Source organism: Saccoglossus kowalevskii, chromosome 15 (genome assembly GCF_978046115.1).
Source record: "Saccoglossus kowalevskii chromosome 15, keSacKowa6.1, whole genome shotgun sequence".
Lineage (NCBI taxonomy): Eukaryota > Metazoa > Hemichordata > Enteropneusta > Harrimaniidae > Saccoglossus > Saccoglossus kowalevskii.
In genome coordinates this window covers 22,353,173-22,372,136 of record NC_140655.1, presented here as the reverse complement: position 1 = coordinate 22,372,136, position 18,964 = coordinate 22,353,173, and the positions used below count along the sequence as shown (strand labels likewise).

Here is an 18,964-nt window from a genome sequence, read left to right as displayed (position 1 = left end):
GGCAGAACCGACACTTGCTGCGCTTCCAGCGGAATCCTTCTTGTTGTAAATCTAGTCTTTATTACTGAGTCCATAAAAGTGACCATATTCCGAGGATTGCGTATATGGCTAATCCACAGTTTAATCGAATATGCCATCGTCAATACGTCATCTCAGATGAACCCTGCTAAAATGTTACCATGTCTTTTCATGATTTGCGGAACATGTATTACATTTGTAATGCATGTACACAAACGTAAATAAAGCCTGCATTGTGTACATTATGTACGACACCTCAACAAATCAGGAACATTATATTTGTTGTTAATTTTTTATTGAAGTAATGCTACGCAGACGGATCTAGAAAATCTTTTAGACCAGGGATCCAGTTTACACTGGGTTTGGTTTATTTTGGTTTATTGGTTGTTTATTTTGAATTAAATTAATTTAAATGTAATTGTGTTATTGTGTATATTGTGTTGTAGCTATCCAATCGTTGGAATCGTTGAATGATCAAATAGTACAGTACATCTTTAAACCTCATCGGGTGGATTGCGAAGACGGCCATGAAGATAACGACAGGGTACAACCGAAGGAAAATCTGAAATCCAACCTCAGCCTCATGAGAAGACTTCTAGTCGATGCACAAACTAAGTTTCGCAAGATGATGGAGGAAAATAAAAAACTGGCTGCCAGAATTGATGGTTCCATACAGGTAAGGGTAAGGAACAATGCTTTTAATTTTTAAAAAAATTAACAAGCATGCAATATTTTGTTAACTTGAAGCGAGGGAGTCGTCACCTGTGCATGCGGCAAACAGGCATAGCGTATTGTTTACAAACGAGCATCTCCCATGAGCCTTTGCGTTTTTAATGTACATTGTTATCGTCGCTTAGGACTCAATTCCCACGCCTGCTAAGGTGACCACACCTGTGCTTTAGTGATAGTTACTGACCAGGATTGATTACAAAGTTGTATGCTTTGGATTTTACTGGTTTTGGTGTTTTATTTTAAACTTGTGTAATCTGCCGTATTTGTTCTGGTAGTTAGTAGTGCATGTGATTTACATGAATTATAGAATTATAAAAATGTGGAATATTTTAATAATTCAGTATAATCCCTACAACAAATGCGATTGATGTGTTTCTATTCGAGATGTGTCTCTAATGACTAATTTTCACTGGGTTCAAATTTCACTGATTTACCATTTCAGGCATATTCAGTGGGTTTTAAATTCACAGTTTTATCTTTTAGGTAACGTGTTCTATGCTAAATTTTACATATTCACTAGGTTTTAATTTAGCGTATTTTCCAGTCAGCGAAATAAGCCAACCCAGTGAATAATTAACCCCTTTACAGTACTATAAAACCTGTCTAACTCATGAACACCAAATCCAAACTGGGAAAATTGTTCAGTTTATAAATTGGCAAGTTTGGCAAGTATGCAGTGAATAGTTTTATAACAGGTTTTATGTTATGTTAAAGGTGTTTGTGAAAATGCTGCTTACTATCAATTGTGATCATTTGATCAAAATAAATCTGATTGATCTTTCAGTCTGCCAATCAAGACATGAGCGTTCTACGTGCGGAGCTTGAAGACACCAATAAAAGAATTACAGAACTCAGCTCTGATAGTGAAAATAACAGAGAAGGTATTTCACAAAATCTTTTATCAAGAGATTTTTCAATCAAGTGTCGCCCCTTCCCCATCATCTTTTAGGCAGTTAGTATCAATCCTTTTAGCGCCAAACAAAACTTTTGTCACCAGTCGTACAATAGATTGAGGTAATTTTTTTTAAATTTTTTTTGTAACCTTAAATCAAAGACTTCTAGTCAATGACAAACTTGATCCAAAATGAACAAAGAAATTATAGAAGCTGCAGAAAACTTTGTAAAATCTGTAAAACTTGTGGCACTCAAAGAGTTATGTAAACATTCATTTTGGAAGGGGTGATCAGTAGCAAAATAATAACATACCAATTCATGCAGCTACATGTGTAGGTGATTTAGTGTGGTATGTACTAATTTTAGTCTACCATGCAGTATGTGTTTTTAACACTTGCATGAACAAAGTGTTTATTTTGGGCATGTACTCAGTGTTATTTCTCAGCTTTTCTTCCCATGTTTGTAGCAACTATTCATACGTTTCTAATTCTTTCTCAGTATTATTATTATTTTGTTGTTTCTACTGCCGCACCTTTTTTCACCATTGTTTGTTTAGTGGGTTTAGAAAACCTTTCGTCTCAGCTGGTTGCAACATGTGTCTTGAATCAGCTCTGTCAGATTTCAATGTGAACTAAATTTGGTTATAATTAGACATCTTTTTTGAGAAATGCCTTGCGGCCAAATAGAAATCACTCCAATTAACTTGCTTAGCTACATGCGTGCACTTAGTGCTGTGCGTGATGTATTCACTTATGTTACTTATGCTATTATTCACTGAGGCTGAAAAAAATAATAACAAATTTAAAAATAACAATAATGAATACAAATTCATTTTTGTGATGAGTAACAAACACATATCCATTCCCCTCTCGCAATTTCTGAAAAATACATTTGACAACAATGCCTCCTGAATAATTAATTATTTTTTTTTTTTCTCATTGACAACTGTACAATGCTTTTGATGTTTTTGTTGCCAGATTGGGTTTTTTTGTGCGTTTTTGGAGCTTTTTACTAATACTGTAAAATGACTAATTTTCACTGGGTTTAAATTTCACTGATTTACCATTTCAGGCATATTCAGTGGGTTTTAAATTCACGGTTTTATCATTTAGATAATGTGTTCTATGCTAAATTTTACATATTCACTGGGTTTTAATTTTATAATAGCGCATTTTCCAGTCAGCGAAATAAGCAAAATTAAAACCCAGTGAATAATCAACCTCTTTATAGTAGGTGGTTTTCCTGCAAGATCTCTCACATTGTGTAAAAGGTGCTGACTGAACCTCAAAATTCAATTTGAAGAACGATTTGATTTTGAATTTTCTTTTATATAGCTCAATGTCAATTGTAAGTCTTTGAAAGAGAAATATTGTGTTGAAATACGCTTACTTCATTAAAATTGAAAAAAATACTCCTAAAATACGTCACTACAATTCTATGACTTTTGTTTGTCCTGTTTCTGTGATTACATATAACAATGATATTCTTATTGTGCATGTTTTATGTATTAAAACAATTTATCATAATTTATAATTAGCTTCAAGTCTTATACATGTTAATATTTTGAAAAGTTGACTTCTGCTTTCAAAGGGTCAGAAAGTCCGTAATAATATCCAAAATTTGATTAGTTCACACCTGTAGGGACTCTGTCCAACTGTATACCCTATTTGATCTGTTCAAAGCACAACTCTATTAGAATTCCATATATTGTAGTTGTAAATATGACTTTAGATCGCTGCGGCATGCATGAGTAATAGAGCAAATTCATTAGATTAAATAATGATGTACTTAATACTATTTTATCATCTACCTAGATACGTACAAAATACAACAGCATGAACTCATCAAATTACGGGAAAAGAACACGCAGCTTGAAAGAGAAAAGAAAAAACTATTGAAGCAGTTAGACGAGTTGCGATACCTAGACCAGATGCCGATGGAGATTCCAAGCGCTGGAGAATTAAAAATACAACTTACCCAAACAGAACATGAGTTAGCCAGAGCTAAAGAAGCTTTAACCGGTGAGTTTCCGTCAGTATACCCCCCACCCCACCCCCACTCCCAGAATAGCAATGTGGCATATTTGCATAACAGTGGAGTACTGTAAAACATGTTGAAAAAGTGACATACTATTTTAGCGAATTGTGGTAAAATGATGTAATAGCGAAATGTTGATTTAGTGAATCTCTCGTCTTTGTTGATTTCCTGATTTCACAATACTTGTCTGTTGCCTGCCAAAGCAAATGCACAGTTATCACCTCCATAAAAACAAAGAAAAACTGTCAAGTGTTATAAGGAAGTGCTCCAGATTATTACATGTGTGTGTGTGTGTGTGTGTGTGTGTGTGTGGAGTAAAAGACGTTGTTTGGCTGCCATTTTGAATTTATAATGAAGTCATTAGAGACATTAAATTAGCGAATTAGTTCTCTCGCTAAATTGCGCTAAAAAGACATATTTGCGAAAAAGACATGTTTTACAGTATGTTTATCACCATCATGGTATTTATTGTTTATGAAAAATTAGAGAGTTTAGGGGACTCTACTCTATAATGTTGTAGAATGAACCCTGCAATTGTTATAGGGTATTCTAGCATCTTTATTGGAATTTTGAAATTTCAACCAAAAAAAGTTGTTTCTCAGCATTGCATACAGTACAGTTCTCGCATAAGCTTTGGCATTTGTGGCATCATTGTCGCCTACGCATGGCTTCATTGTCGCCTCATTATGGCTTCAGCATCGCATCATTGTGGCATCAGCATCGCATCATTGTGGCATCACATCATTGTGGCATCAGCATCGCGTCATTGTGGCATCAGCTTCTCGTCATTGTGGCATCAACTTCTCGTCATTGTGGCATCAGCATCGCATCATTGTGGCATCAGCTTCTCGTCATTGTGGTATCAACTTCTCGTCATTGTGGCATCAACTTCTCGTCATTGTGGCATCAACTTCTCGTCATTGTGGCATCAGCTTCGCAGTCTCATGGCATCAGCTTCAATGTATTGTGGCACAAGTATGACCTCATTATTTACACACAGAAAGACGATGTCTTCCTTAGTATCAAAATTATTGGTGAATTTTGAGACAATTAGAGAGGTTAAAAAACCTTGAAGTGAGTTAGGGGTTGTCATTTATAAGTTTTTTTATGAATGTTTTTTTTTTCTTCAGCAATGAAAAATGACAGAAAAAAACTTAAAACTGACAAAGTTGAACTTTTACAACAAATGAAACAGCTTTATTCTGCACTGGAAGCCAAAGATGAGGAACTACGGGATTTTATACGAAATTATGAATACCAAGTGGAGGAAAGCGACAACAGTATGAGACAATTAGTTCTTGAAAAAGAAGAAGCTGAAAAAAATAGGTGGGAAATTTTAAAACGAGCGCGAGATGAAGCTGAGCGGTGTGTCCTGCTACGAGAACAAATGGAACACAAAAACAAATATTTATCAAGGTTAGAAGATGAACTTCGAGAGGTAAGATTGATTTGTATGGAATTAGGGTTTATAAAAATGTTTTACCACCACATTGGCATTTCCATAGGGCATTGACTGCATATGTGTTAACCTTTCCACCACAAGACTTTCTCACCTAAATTTTGTCTGCACTTTTTTCTTGTATTCTTCAATATTTCTAAATATGAACCCTAATTTTGGAGCCAACAGAAAAAATTTGAGTAAATTTTTGTTTTTGGCCACTTTTGTTCCAATCTTTTGAAAAAAAAGTGCAGAATATAAACAGGACTATTTTGTGAATTTGTGATGAAAAGAGGGAATTGGTTGTGAAAAATTATTTGTATTTCAGGCTAAAAGACAGTTGGAATTAGAAAGGTCAGAACGGTATAGTAGCACACCCAGGGAACTACAAGGTGTGGCGACTCGCGGCACACCACACTCTACTGCAGGTACTACGCCAGGTGCTATTACCACAAGGGACATATCCTGTATATCTGGTACCATGAGTCCCAGTTCTGAGGCACCAATAGGAGAGTTACATTTCTCCAATTTTGAAAGTCCAGCAATAGTTCATCCTCCAGCATCACTAGCTCACATTGTTTCACCTCCTCATACTGCCAGAAGCCATCTCTCACAATCAGGGATATCAGGTAGGTGCCTCAATATTTACCCTATATCCCCCTGAATAAAATGGATCAACCTCTGTCAATAACCAATCACAATCAGGAATATCTAATAGGTCCCTCAATATTTACCCTATATCCCCCTGAATAAAATGGATCAACCTCTGTCAATAACCAATCACAATCAGGAATATCTAATAGGTCCCTCAATATTTACCCTATATCCCCCTGAATAAAATGGATCAACCTCTGTCAATAACCAGTCACAATTAGGAATATCTAATAGGTCCCTCAATATTTACCCTATATCCCCCTGAATAAAATGGATTAACCTTTGTCAATAACCAATCACAATCAGGAATATCTAATGGTTCCTAATTATTTATCCTCTGCTTCCAGATAAAAACCTCTTCAGTAGCCAATCATTGTCAGGGAAAAATAAGTCATTTTTTCGAACGGTAATCTGTACTTTGGGATAGTTGCTGAGACTTCTCTGAATATTCTACCGTAACAAGATTACCCCTACATGTGCAACATATATAAATTTTGCTCAGGACTATTTCAAATTTGAGTTTGTGCTGTTTGACTGGCGTTCCACAGCATCTTGCTTCCAACCAACATAGAATGTTCTGTGACAAAGCTTCGGCCCCATGAATACATATAAAGCAATGATTTTACTCATTTTAGATATAACAGATGATGGCCAAGACTCTATCCACACTGCACCGGAATGTGACACGTCTAAATCAACGGAGGACCTTGATGTCGTTGATAGCAGTGGCACGCATGAAGATAAGAAAAAACGAAAGAAGAAAAAGAGTGGAGCTTTTGGCTCATTATCAAAAGTGTTTGGTCGAGGGAAAAATAAAAAAATACTAGAAGCTTTAGTGTATGAAGGTAAGTATTGGGATTGCTACTTAAAATTATTTAAAAATACCTAATAATGCTCGAAGTGCTGCATCTAAATGCTGGCGGTAAAATATATGGGTTCAAAGGGGGGGTCAATTTTTCACAACAGTGCCTATGATGTCATACTTTACCAATAATCCTTTGCTGGAGAATTAAAATGGTAGACTCCATAATACTGATAAAAAGTTAAATATCTAGAAAATAAAAAGTGATATAGAGCTTTTTCTTCTGGGAGCATTATGTTAATAGCTGGATTTTTCCTGTAAATTAAAGGTAAATTTGTGTGTGGTGCCCTCTATAGTTAAAGAATGAAATCCTCCTGTTTTTCATGCTATTTTGCTTCCATTATCAACATTTGCCTATCTTTTTTTGTCATTGCTGTTTTCATTCTTAGATACTCCAACAGCCAGTATGGAACAGAGAGACTCCAGTTTAGATCTGAGTCAAGACGATAAGCTATTGTTAGTGGAGGAGTGTAAACAGACGGCAATGATCAAATGGAGTTCTAGCATGGTATCGTCATGGCTAGAATGCACAATGCATATGCCAAAGTATACAAAGATGTGTGCTACTAACATCAAGAGTGGAAAGGTAGGATTATTTTGAACAATGATCAGTATTTCGTGTAACCTGTTATTTTTTTTTTTGCATTTGCGAGTAGGTAAACATGGTGATATAAGATGAAGATACCAGTGATCACAATAAATAATGAGATGACTGCACATTTTTGGAAATATAAAATACAGTACTAGTGAATGATTAACATTCTTATGATCAGTGTGATAATCAGCTTATATTACGTCCATGACGTGAATTCCTCGTCTTTTCGGTGGGATCCACAATACAGGCCACCATTCATGTGTGTTGCAGACCCTTAATTTAATCCATCCTTGGATGTGAACTAGACATCATATTTCTCCTTTCTAATATAATGTTTACCCATTAAATTTTTTTTTTCATTATTTTCATTAACATCCAATATCACAAAGATTTTGTGTTGCCAATCGTAGTTGGTTGAGTTAATTTTTGTTGTTGACAGCTACGTTTACTCGATAATATACTGTAGTAAAGTTGGAATTCTTTCTTCAGATGTGTCATTCTAAGTTGGTTTTGATTATTCTGATCTGAGCCCTCAAAATATAATGTCCACGCAGTTATGTATAATGACAGAATAAAACAGCACATGTATAATGTGATTGATTGTTAGGTTCTACTCGGTTTGACTGATGCCGAACTTGACGTAGCGTTGGGCATAAACAACACATTACATCACAGAAAACTAAGACTAGCTATAGAGGAAGAAAGAGAAGATGTTGAAAGGTAAATCACCATGTGTGTAATCAATACTGACTGTATGTGTGTGTCTGTGCTCAATAATTGTTTATTTTGTTTATCTGGACTCTCTACTGTCATTGAAATGTTGATTGATTTGTTACATCATATTGAAGTGTTTGTGTTTTTTTTAGCACTGAATTTAGTGCGTGTTTGAGACTTGCATAATGTTGCTATGTTGCGTTTTTTCTTCCCATGACACTGATCTAATAAGCAAGTCACGATCTGTAAATTTCCACTATAATAACGAGGAACTGCCATTGCATTTTCACTGACAAACTATTACGTGCCATTTTTTTTTCTTTGAACGTGCGAGATTTTTGTGAATATTGCTTGTGAAAGAACGAGGCAGCTCTTTCTAATTACTTTTGATGAATGTGGCCTGATATGGGAAACGTACATTTTTTTTTAATTTTGTAGTAAATATCCAAAAGCTGGTGAAATGGACCATGAATGGGTGGCAAGAAATTGGTTGAATGACCTCGGCCTTGGTCAGCATTCGTTGATGTTCGAAGAACAGCTCGTAGATGGACGGGTTCTAAACGTTCTCAGCAAAAAAGATTTAGATAAACATCTGAATGTAACGAGAAAATTCCACCAAGCGAGTTTACTGCATGGTATTGAGCTACTAAGGAGGTTAAACTTTGATAAGGAGGTTAGTCATAATGATCTGCAATGCTTATTGGGTCTTTGTTGTAACATTCTACTTTATCTTAAAAAGATCTGATGTATTTTTTGAAAATTTTATTTATTAATTCATTCGAAACTGAACCAGAGTTACCAGTGAAGTATGAAATGAATACACAGGTATATTAGTAAAGTGTACATGAATTCACATGTATATAGCACCTACTGTAAAACGATTAATTATTTACTGAGTGTTAATTTTGCTTATTTCGCTGTCTTGGAAAATGCACTAAATTAAAACCCAGTGAATATGTAAAATTTATCTAAATGATAAAACCGTGAATTTAAAACCCACTGAATATGCCTGAAATGGTAAATCAGCGAAATTTAAACCCAGTGGAAATTAGTCATTAGTCAGTATACAGCTGATTTTTAGCTCCGCTGTTGACTTTGTCGAGCAGAGCTTATCATATGAGTGATTGTCCATCGTCGTTCGTGTCAATGTTTTACTTTTTCGACTTCTTCTTGAAAACTATAAGCCTGAATGCTTTGATACTTGGTGTATATGTACCTTGGGTAGACCTCTCTTAGATTTGTTCATTTCATGATGATATCTTTAATTCTCTAATTTTAGTGAATATTTTTGTCATTTTTGGTAAAAAGTGATATTTTCGACTTCTTGTTAAAAACCGCAAGTCCAATTGCTTTGATATTACATATATAGGTATTACATGTGAACCTCTCTCAGATTTGTTCATTTTGTAATGATATCTTTAATTCTCTAATTTTGGTGAATATTTTTGTCATTTTTGGTAAAAAGTGATATATTCGATTTCTTGTTAAAAACCGCAAGTCCAATTCCTGTGATATTACATATATAGGTATTACATGTGGACCTCTTTCAGATGTGTTCATTTCGTGATGATATCTTCAATTCTCTAATTTTAGTGAATATTTTTGTAATTTTTGTTAAAATGTGATATTTTCGACTTCTTGTTAAGAACCGCAAGTCTGATTGCTTTTATATTACATATATAGGTACTACATGTGGACCTCTTTCAGATTTGTTAATTTCGTGGTGATATCTTCAATTATCTAATTTTGATGATTATTTTTGTCATTTTTGGTAAAAAGTGATATTTTTGAATTCTTGTTAAAAACATATTGTTCATTTTCTAATGATATCTTCTGTTCTTTAATTGAAATGTGCATTGGTAACAGCGGAGCTATCTCAGCCGAGAGGCTGCTTGTATTTATTTATATTCTAAGAAAATTTCCTTTCTAGCTTTATCATCATAGACCTGATGTGCCCATTTGCGAGTTTCTCTGCGTTCTTTCATGTAGTTGAGAGAATGTGATGTTAGTGATGGACTTAACCTTTTCACCACCAGTTCCCATTTTTCAGCACAAATTCACAAAATAGTCCCATTTATAGTCTCCACTTACCTTCGGGAGATTGGGACAAAAATAGCCAAATTCGTTGAGTAAAAACTGAAAATTGCCTCGAATTTTGTCTGTTGGCTCCAAAATTAAGATTCATTACTAAAAATATTGAAGCATATAAGAAAAAAAGTGCAGAAAAAATATGGATTACAACAAAATTAACGTTCTAAGAAATCAACCCATTCAAATAGTACTGACTGAATACCAACTCTCATATGACCTGGTAATAGAAAGTTTTTACGTAATACTGGGGTAGATGAAATGTGCAAATTGAACATCTGCCACAAAAATCAAATGATTTGATTTTGAACCTAAATCTATAATTTAATGTTGAAATGACAATCCTAATATGGGAATATAGCATTGAGATACCATTACTACATCAAATGTGTATAGCACATTATTGAGCGTGGAAATGCCCAAGAAAATTATTTTGCATTTGTTGTATCGCATGCACTGTTTTTACTCCACTACGACATTATGACCTTTGTTTGTCCTGTTTTTACATTCATGCATAATGCAGAATCACCCAGTGTTTTGTGTTTCAAGGACTAATTTGATGAAAAAAAGTAATTTCCATCATTGCTGACAAACTTGCCACTTTGTGACTGTTTATTTATATTTCAGATTTTGATGGAGAGAAGGGCATCTTGTGAAGAAATTGATGTTGATCCATTGGTGTGGACGAACCATCGAGTTATTAAATGGGCCAAATCTATAGACTTAAAGGTAGGTCTTGATATGTCTTTTTTTACTAAAATATTCGATGGGACACAAATTTTGCAGATTTTTTCAAATTATCAACAGAGGGCGCTGTGCTGTGCAGAACTTTGTGGGGGGAAAAACCCTGGTCGCCAATTCCTTTGGTGATACACTCACAGACCGGAAACATAACTCTTGGCCTTACATGGTCAAGAGGAATAGTAGTAATGTTTGTTTTTTATTCCCAAGAACAAAAAATTCACCCCTTGCCTATAAATGGAGCTTACAGTAAATTGTGAAGGTATCAACTACAGAGACTAGACTAATCTGTAACTAGACCAGCATGTAGCATTGTGTGAAAAACCAATTCAAACAGTAAAGTAGGGTGTTCAGTGTTTTTTTTTAGCATTGTGGCTGATTTGCATATGGGTGTTAATTTTGTTGTTTCCTACAAAAGCAAAGTATGTGATATCACTGTGCTTGAAATATTGAAATAACTGTTACGTAAGATTTTTCTAATACACATAGTTTTTATAATAAAATGTGTTTTCTTGTCTAGGAATATGCTGATAATTTATTAGATAGTGGAGTACACGGAGCATTATTAGTACTTGAACCGTCTTTCAATTCTGATGCCATGGCCGCAGCATTAGGAATCCCTTCAACAAAAAATATTATTAGGCGGCATCTTCAGACAGAATTAAATGGATTGATTACTCCAGCTAGGTAAGTAAGGCTCTGGAAGCATATCCATATACACAGACTCAAAAAATACTAGTCACATGGAAATCTCTGAAACCTCAACTTTTCATATGATTTTGTTCCGAAACTTACTCTCAGAATGTTTCATATTTACCATGCAATTTTTTTCATTTAGTGATATTCTGAATATTTCTTTTTTTCAAATTGGTGATTTGAGTATTAAATAATGTCTTGTTTTTTTAACAAAGATTTATTGTGTTGGCTTTGTACTACATTTATGTAAACATTTGTTTTTGTTGATACAGAGGTGTGTTGGAAGCTACTGGGATGTCATTGCTAGGCAACAAGAAAAAAGGTTCCTCCGGCTCAGTTGGTAAATCGTTTGTCAGGTCATACAAAGGTGGTTACCAAGACGAAGAGAAGAAAAGATATAGTTTCAGGGTAAGTTATGTACACATGACTGTCAGAGTGGATGTTGATACAAAAATGGTACTGAATTTCAAAATCTAATTACAAAATAACATTTCTAAAAAAGAACATAATTTATACAGGCTTGTATGTTATAACTTCGCTTCATTAGTAACAGTAGGACATTTCGAACGTAAAAACGTGAAAAACAAAGGTCTAAGCATCAGAGTGGCTTCAAAACATCATATGTGATTTAACAGACACAAAAGTATTTTGGGGATATTTCCATGTATTTAAGGCATTGATCACAGTAAATTATTCACGAATTATTGTGTGAAGATTCACGTACATCCACGTCATTCATATTTGAAGTTTTCACGAAGAAAGAACGATGTGTAAACACATGCAAAATAATCTAAAAAGTGGCAATTATGAAACATTTTCCATAAGATTCCATGTAAATACATTATTTCATGGATAACATTCAAAATTCTGCAACTTTTTGTCATATGTACCCCTCATAACACTACATATAATTTTTTCAGCATAGGTCACCAAACACAATTTTGAGATACGAGGGAATGTTTCTGCCCTAGGAATGAACTGTAAACTATTAAAAAAAAAAAAACATTTTTGATCAAAGTTTCAGGTCGTATTGTAGAAAAATTAGTTTGGTGACCCAATATTTTTATTTCATAATTTACAGTCCCCCAACTCTTCTTGCTGGATTTCAAGGATTTCTGAGTATTTTTTTAATGGTAGTAAACTATTCTAATAAGTATCTCAGATACATACTCCAAGGTGTAAATTTCTTCACCTCTGTGTATTACTGTAAAATACTTTATTTTAGCTGGAATAAATTTTCGCTGAAAAGACATTTTTAATGCATTGTATGGAATTTATTTTCACTGATTTTTGACAAGTTGAATCTAAAATATATGAAAAAAGGTATATTTGCTGGATTTTATTTTAACTGAATAATTCCTTCAGCGAAAATAGCGAAGATTAATGCCAAGCGAAAGTAAAGTATTCTACAGTAGGTTGAATGATTGCAACTGACTGTAACTGAAAAAAGGTATATTTGCTGGATTTTATTTTAACTGAATAATTCCTTCAGCGAAAATAGCGAAGATTAATGCCAAGCGAAAAAAAAGTATTCTACAGTAGGTCGAATGATTGCAACTGACTGTAACTATCTGCAATTTGCCTCTACAGGGTTCCCTTGGTAGAGTTCTGGGCAGACGAGCTAGATTTGAACTGGAAAGGAATATGTTTGAAGCAACACCAGAAGAGGCAAAAATGAAAAGATCTAAAAGTCAGGAACTTACAGAGAGTAGCAATGTGTAACCTACGAAATAATGGTATCACCCAAAAATGCCATCACCCCTATATTGAAATGGTGTTCTCCAGCGATCATAATTGAATGTGTTGGTTTGTTAAGTATTTATTCCAGTAACAGTAGTCGCAAGATCTCAGAATGTATTACTAGATAGTTCCGAAGTTAAGTTTTCCGTATGATTGGATCTGTGAAAGTAAAAAAAGGTTTTGAAGTTTTAAACGTTTTGTTTACTAGAGAAACTGTTTGCAAATGTCTTGAATCATGTAACTCGGACAAACATTTAGTTGTCCATAAACAAGATAAACAAATCGCGAGAAATTGCATTGTAGGAAATATTTGGCGATCATGATCATGGTAAAATTAACTCATTTCAAATCAAAGTGGGCTTTCATTGGTGTTGACTGATTCTGATCCTGAAGTTGAGGAACCTACACGATAACTAAAGTCGGCATTCGATCAGTGGTTCCTTCTGGATATGGGATCTGGAGAACACACCAGATGGCAAAGTGGTACTGCCCGGATCTGGAATCTGGGAAACGTGATCATTCAGCATTTAGTAGTATTACCCAGATCTGGAATCTTGGGCCACTCCCCATACTGCTCTCCCTGATTGTGGAGACCTCACTCCGGAAGTCAGCATTTAGTGATTCAGTTGAAACAAAGAACCTTAGTAACCACAGTAACCTAATCACCAGATGGCAAAGTCAACGTTTAATAGTAATGTCCAGATCTGGAATCTTGGACAACTCTCCGTAGTATTTTCCGGATCAACAATTGTGGAGAACTGATGAGTTGGTGAAGTCTTGCGTTCAGTGGTATTGTCTGGAGCCGAAACGTGGGAAATATGATGGCTCTGTAGCTTATATCGACTGCCGTAATATTTTGACATTGGTTTATAAATGAAAAGAATCACTGTTTCAGTCTTCAACTGCCATTCAAGTCTGGACTTCCTCGATTAAGAAAATAGGGGTCCAGATATATTCCTACGTTCTGTATATAAACATTATTTGTATGGTAGTTACAGCTTATTTTGTTATGTTTTTACCAAATCTAGTTTTAGTTTTAGTGCATAACTGTGTAGGTAATGCTGATGAGTTTTAAATCACAGATGTATGTGGTTTCTTATACTGATGAAATTCTGAATAACACATTATGTTTTGGAACACATACACACTGAGCCATGTATATTTTTATATTGTATTGTCCCTGTCATGGACGTTGTGGTGTTGTTGAGGTGCAATTAGAACTCCAGGGAATGGCTGCGAAACGCCTCACACAGCAGGGTTGGGTTTAATTGTTATCACATGGAGTTTGGCTATCACATAGTCTATCACTGTGTGGTGGGGTAGAGTGGGTTATCGCAGGCTGTGTCATAGTACGGTGGGGTAGAGTAGGCTAATACAGGCTGTTATGGTATGGTGGGGTAGAGTGGGTTATCGCAGGCTGTCATAGTATGGTATGGTGGGGTAGAGTGGGTTATTGCAGGCTGTCATGGTATGGTATGGTATGGTATGGTATGGTGGGGTAGAGTGGGTTATCGCAGGCTGTCATAGTATGGTGGGGTAGAGTGGGTTATCGCAGGCTGTCATAGTATGGTATGGTATGGTATGGTGGGGTAGAGTGGGTTATCGCAGGCTGTCATAGTATGGCGGGGTAGAGTGGGTTATCGCAGGCTGGTATGGTATGGTGGGGTTGAGTGGGCTATCGCAGGCTGTTATAGTATGGTGGGATAGAGTGGGTTATCGCAGGCTGTTATGGTATGGTGGGGTAGAGTGGGCTATCGATGGTTGTTACAGTATGCTGGGATAAAGTGGGCTGTTGCTGGCTGTTATAGTACAAACAAAAGGATAGTACTGGATGGTACAGTAGGGTTGAGAAACTGTATAACACTGGCATATATAAATAATTACGTTTATAGTTGGGCTAATGCAGGGTGTTTTAGTATACTAGTAGTTGGTTTGGTTGGGCAAACTTAGGCTGTTTATGTAAGGATGGGCTTAGTTTGGCTGGACAGGAAGTTTTAGTAAGATTACATTAATAACTGGGCTAACATGGGATGTTTTAGTATGGATGGGTTCAGTTGGGCTAGCAGGGTGTTCTGTTTGATTGGGTTCAATCGAGCTAGCAGGGTGTTTCAGTTTGGTCGGGTTATCTTGAGCTAGAACAAAGTGTTATAGTAATATTTCGCAGTTGTGGGTATACCAGACTCTTTGCACCTTCATTAACTGCAGAGAGCACATATACCTGTGAGCTGTAAAAAGTATAGGATTGAATGAATATAATGGTTCTATGTATAAATTTACTTTGGATTACAGGAGTACATATTACAAAGATTTGAAAACCAAAGAAATGTATTATTTTATCACTAATTTGGATTGCAATACAGCAAGTATGCAGCATTTACGGTCACGTTCACTGAATAGTAAATTATATATATTTTTGTTGCAGATTATTTTGGTGAACATGTCTAAATGAAAAACGTTATTTCTTCTACAAATTTCTAGAAATACTGTACATGTGCTTTGCAGCTTGTATTCTTTTTTTATTTTAGGGCTTCCATTGTCAGCCCATCTTTGTGATTTGACGAGTGACATCACATGGTGTACTAGCTCTGCTAGGATTGGCTGATTGGCATCACATGGTGTACTAGCTCTGCTAGGATTGGCTGATTGGCATCACATGGTGTACTAGCTCTGCTAGGATTGGCTGATTGACATCACATGGTGTACTAGCTCTGCTAGGATTGGCTGATTGGCATCACATGGTGTACTAGCTCTGCTAGGATTGGCTGATTGACATCACATGGTGTACTAGCTCTGCTCGGATTGGCAGATTGATGGCTGGGAATGAATGATATACACCACATGCTCTGATGTTTCAGCTATGATCAATCAACATCTTTTGATCATGTTGAAACCATCATGTGACCAGTTGTTCCCAATCAAATCATGTAATGTCACTTACCAGATCTTTAATTCGTTAAAAAAATTTAACAAATTCTTACAATTTTCAGATTCTATTTTCCTTCTTGGGACAGGTGCCCAAGAATTATAAAATTGAGATAGAAAAAAAGACATTAATTTTATGAAAACATTTTTATGTGTAAGTTTTCCTTAAATATTCAGAGATTATTGAAGGTTGTGAATTTATGTAAATTTTGGTGGTAAATTTTAAGTCGGCAGATGAGATTCAGATTCAGGGGCCCCACTTCCAATTTAATTTTCATTTTCTAATTAAGGTGGTGATTTGTTTTTTGATTATTTGCCGAGTTGGATAGAGAGGAAGGGAGGGAGGGATTTTGACAGATATACGTACATCAATAAGTTAAATAATACGTCCATTTTCTGTGCCACAGTGGTCGTTCAAATCTCATGGAACCGTTATTAACATTCTCCAAGCATCAATTCAGTAGTCAGTCTCTGCCACACAAACTTTAGTCATACTCAAAACAGGAGAAAGTCAAACAGATCATTATTAATTCACTTCACCATTATTCTTTTGTTTTTTTGTGATTTATGCAGATAATTTTCAACTCTTGAATTTCTCCCGCTGAACGTTCTATGATCTATGTTTTATTATATTGTAAGGTGTGAATAATAGAGTGGATTCCAAAAACATAAAGCATCATCCCACAGATTTGAGTATTAAAATGTTTGACAAGGACTGATTTAAAATGCCACAAGCACACCACCAATAGTCGATGCTTGGAGAATTCATTATCGGTTGTCTACCGTCTTTCATTTTAAAATAATTATATGCCATTTTTAATGTTTTATTACTTCTTATATCACCCCCGTCTTTGTCAGTTTCCTGCATTTTATTTTTGTCTACGGTACTATGTACACTTAGCCTCTCTTACTGTCAAGCTCCGAGAGCAATAACTGGTGTCAGTATTAGATAGAAATTGGAAGGCCGCCCTCTAGGGTAATAAGTGGTAAGCTTTCGTTTTTATAGTCCCCTTGAATGGAAACCTTCAACAATCGTGAAATAAACTAAAAATTGAATATAATAAATTATTTATATATGAGCTAAATGTTAGCTTGTCTGAATGTTGCCTTCACATCGTTTGCGTATTTTCATTTTCAGTAACTTTTTTGTTTTTAATTTTTATTGAGAGTTTGTTATTGTCACAGCCACTGTTTTGTAGTTATCTTGTCAAATTTTTGGTATGTATCATTTGCATGTTGCCATGAAGATGTAACTATGTTCTCACGAATATTTGGTGAATAAATCTCCATACTGTAACTCAAAGTATATATCATGTATCGTTCAAGTGTGGATGGGTGGTAGAAAGTTAAGAATTCAGATATTTAGAACATGGACTGATACAAATGAGTGGAGGCAGATGGTTAAGTCAACAAAGTTCTGCAGTCTCGTAGGAGTGACCTTGCTGGATTATATTCCCAAATAGAGGGCACTCTTCATAATCTAAAGATTTCACATCAGTTTCAAACTTTTTAACCAGTTGAACACCAAAATTTTCACAAAATAAACCTGCAAACTTTTGTTCAAAAACTTGTAAACAATAGGAAATTGTTGATTTGATACAAAGTTAACATTCTAGAGAATGCAAAAATGTGCACAAATTATTTTACTAAAATCTTCGTTTGGGAAGAACTATGTCATTCAGATAATTTCTCTTGAATTGTTTACTTTTCAGCTCAAAAAAACTGGACTCTCTTTTTGTTAGCAAACTGGTACAATGTGCAGAGAACAGATTAAACTGACAGTAAAAGACCTTAAATTTATAGAACGCTGATGCAGTCTTATTTTGCTGTCTAACATTATATTACTAACCCACCCCATCATATATGGCTGTGAAACATCTTAATATTGTTATCGTAACGGCATCACTAGAGTTAATATTTAACAATAAGTGCTTCAACATTAACATATGTGATAATTAATGACAAACCCCACAAACAACGCATTCCATTCAATATAATTTGAAATCTAAGGCATGTAGCGCCCTCCTGTGGCCAATGTATATCAGCAAGTTGACCATAGAGGGCAGTCTCGTGTAGCTGAAGGAATGCCATAATTTACGACAAAAATGTTCATGCAATATTTTTCTATTTCTATAAAATGTACATAATTTTCTTATCAACATTTTGGAAAATGTTATGCAGTTTATCTTTGTGAAAGGGGAAACAGTTGACTCTGGAGTTTGAAAAATTAAAACCTTTCAAAGAAGGTGGTCATCACACCACTTAAATGCAAGAAAATGAAGATTTGTGTTTATAAACTGATTTTCTCACAATGAATGTGCACTAAATATCCAAAATACCTACACTGACATCTTTAAGTCCTTCAATGCATTCCAATCGTTCCAGGAATGACTTTTGTAGCACCTTTTTTTTGTGTGTGTATGTGTTCGCAACAATCAAAGTTGTTATCTACGGTATGTTAATAGTGTAGCAATATCTCGCGTAGGTAATATCTCACATATTTACGGCACCACACCCACTGTCATTGAAGATAACAACTGCAGCGCTGGAAATGTTAACACACACACACACACATATCTTACCTAAGTTGTGACGAAGCACATTGAATTAACTTTTAATATAGTTGAATTAACTTTTATGTTTGGATTAAAATACAACTCTATATATTAAATAGAATTGAGATGAAATTGGACTTAAATTAAACTCAATTAAATTGCATTTTGATATAGAATTGCATATTAATTCAAGTTTAATCAAATAAAAATGCAACAAAGTAGAAATAAATTTATGCATTCTGTGACTTAACATAGAAAAGTTTATGAGACTTTAATGT

At 35.0% G+C, this 18,964-nt stretch overlaps 1 protein-coding gene across 3 annotated transcripts in view; it reads left to right on the top strand.

Annotated features, from left to right (window-relative positions):
* The window catches only part of LOC102808460 (kazrin-like), a 61,275-nt gene extending 43,841 nt beyond the window's left edge, over window positions 1-17,434 (top strand). For 2 of the 3 annotated variants that reach the window (XM_085490573.1, XM_085490575.1), the window contains exons 2-14: window positions 465-700; window positions 1,535-1,631; window positions 3,459-3,665; window positions 4,812-5,119; window positions 5,448-5,748; window positions 6,409-6,618; window positions 7,025-7,221; window positions 7,838-7,950; window positions 8,383-8,617; window positions 10,660-10,761; window positions 11,294-11,460; window positions 11,742-11,877; window positions 13,060-17,434. In XM_085490573.1, coding sequence (XP_085346699.1) covers window positions 465-700; window positions 1,535-1,631; window positions 3,459-3,665; window positions 4,812-5,119; window positions 5,448-5,748; window positions 6,409-6,618; window positions 7,025-7,221; window positions 7,838-7,950; window positions 8,383-8,617; window positions 10,660-10,761; window positions 11,294-11,460; window positions 11,742-11,877; window positions 13,060-13,191 — 2,441 coding nt within the window. In that variant the 3' untranslated portion in view covers window positions 13,192-17,434. The remainder of the gene's footprint in view (window positions 1-464; window positions 701-1,534; window positions 1,632-3,458; window positions 3,666-4,811; window positions 5,120-5,447; window positions 5,749-6,408; window positions 6,619-7,024; window positions 7,222-7,837; window positions 7,951-8,382; window positions 8,618-10,659; window positions 10,762-11,293; window positions 11,461-11,741; window positions 11,878-13,059) is intronic. The other variant, XM_085490574.1, reaches the window with a different exon arrangement.
* The last annotated feature ends 1,530 nt before the right edge of the window (window positions 17,435-18,964 follow it).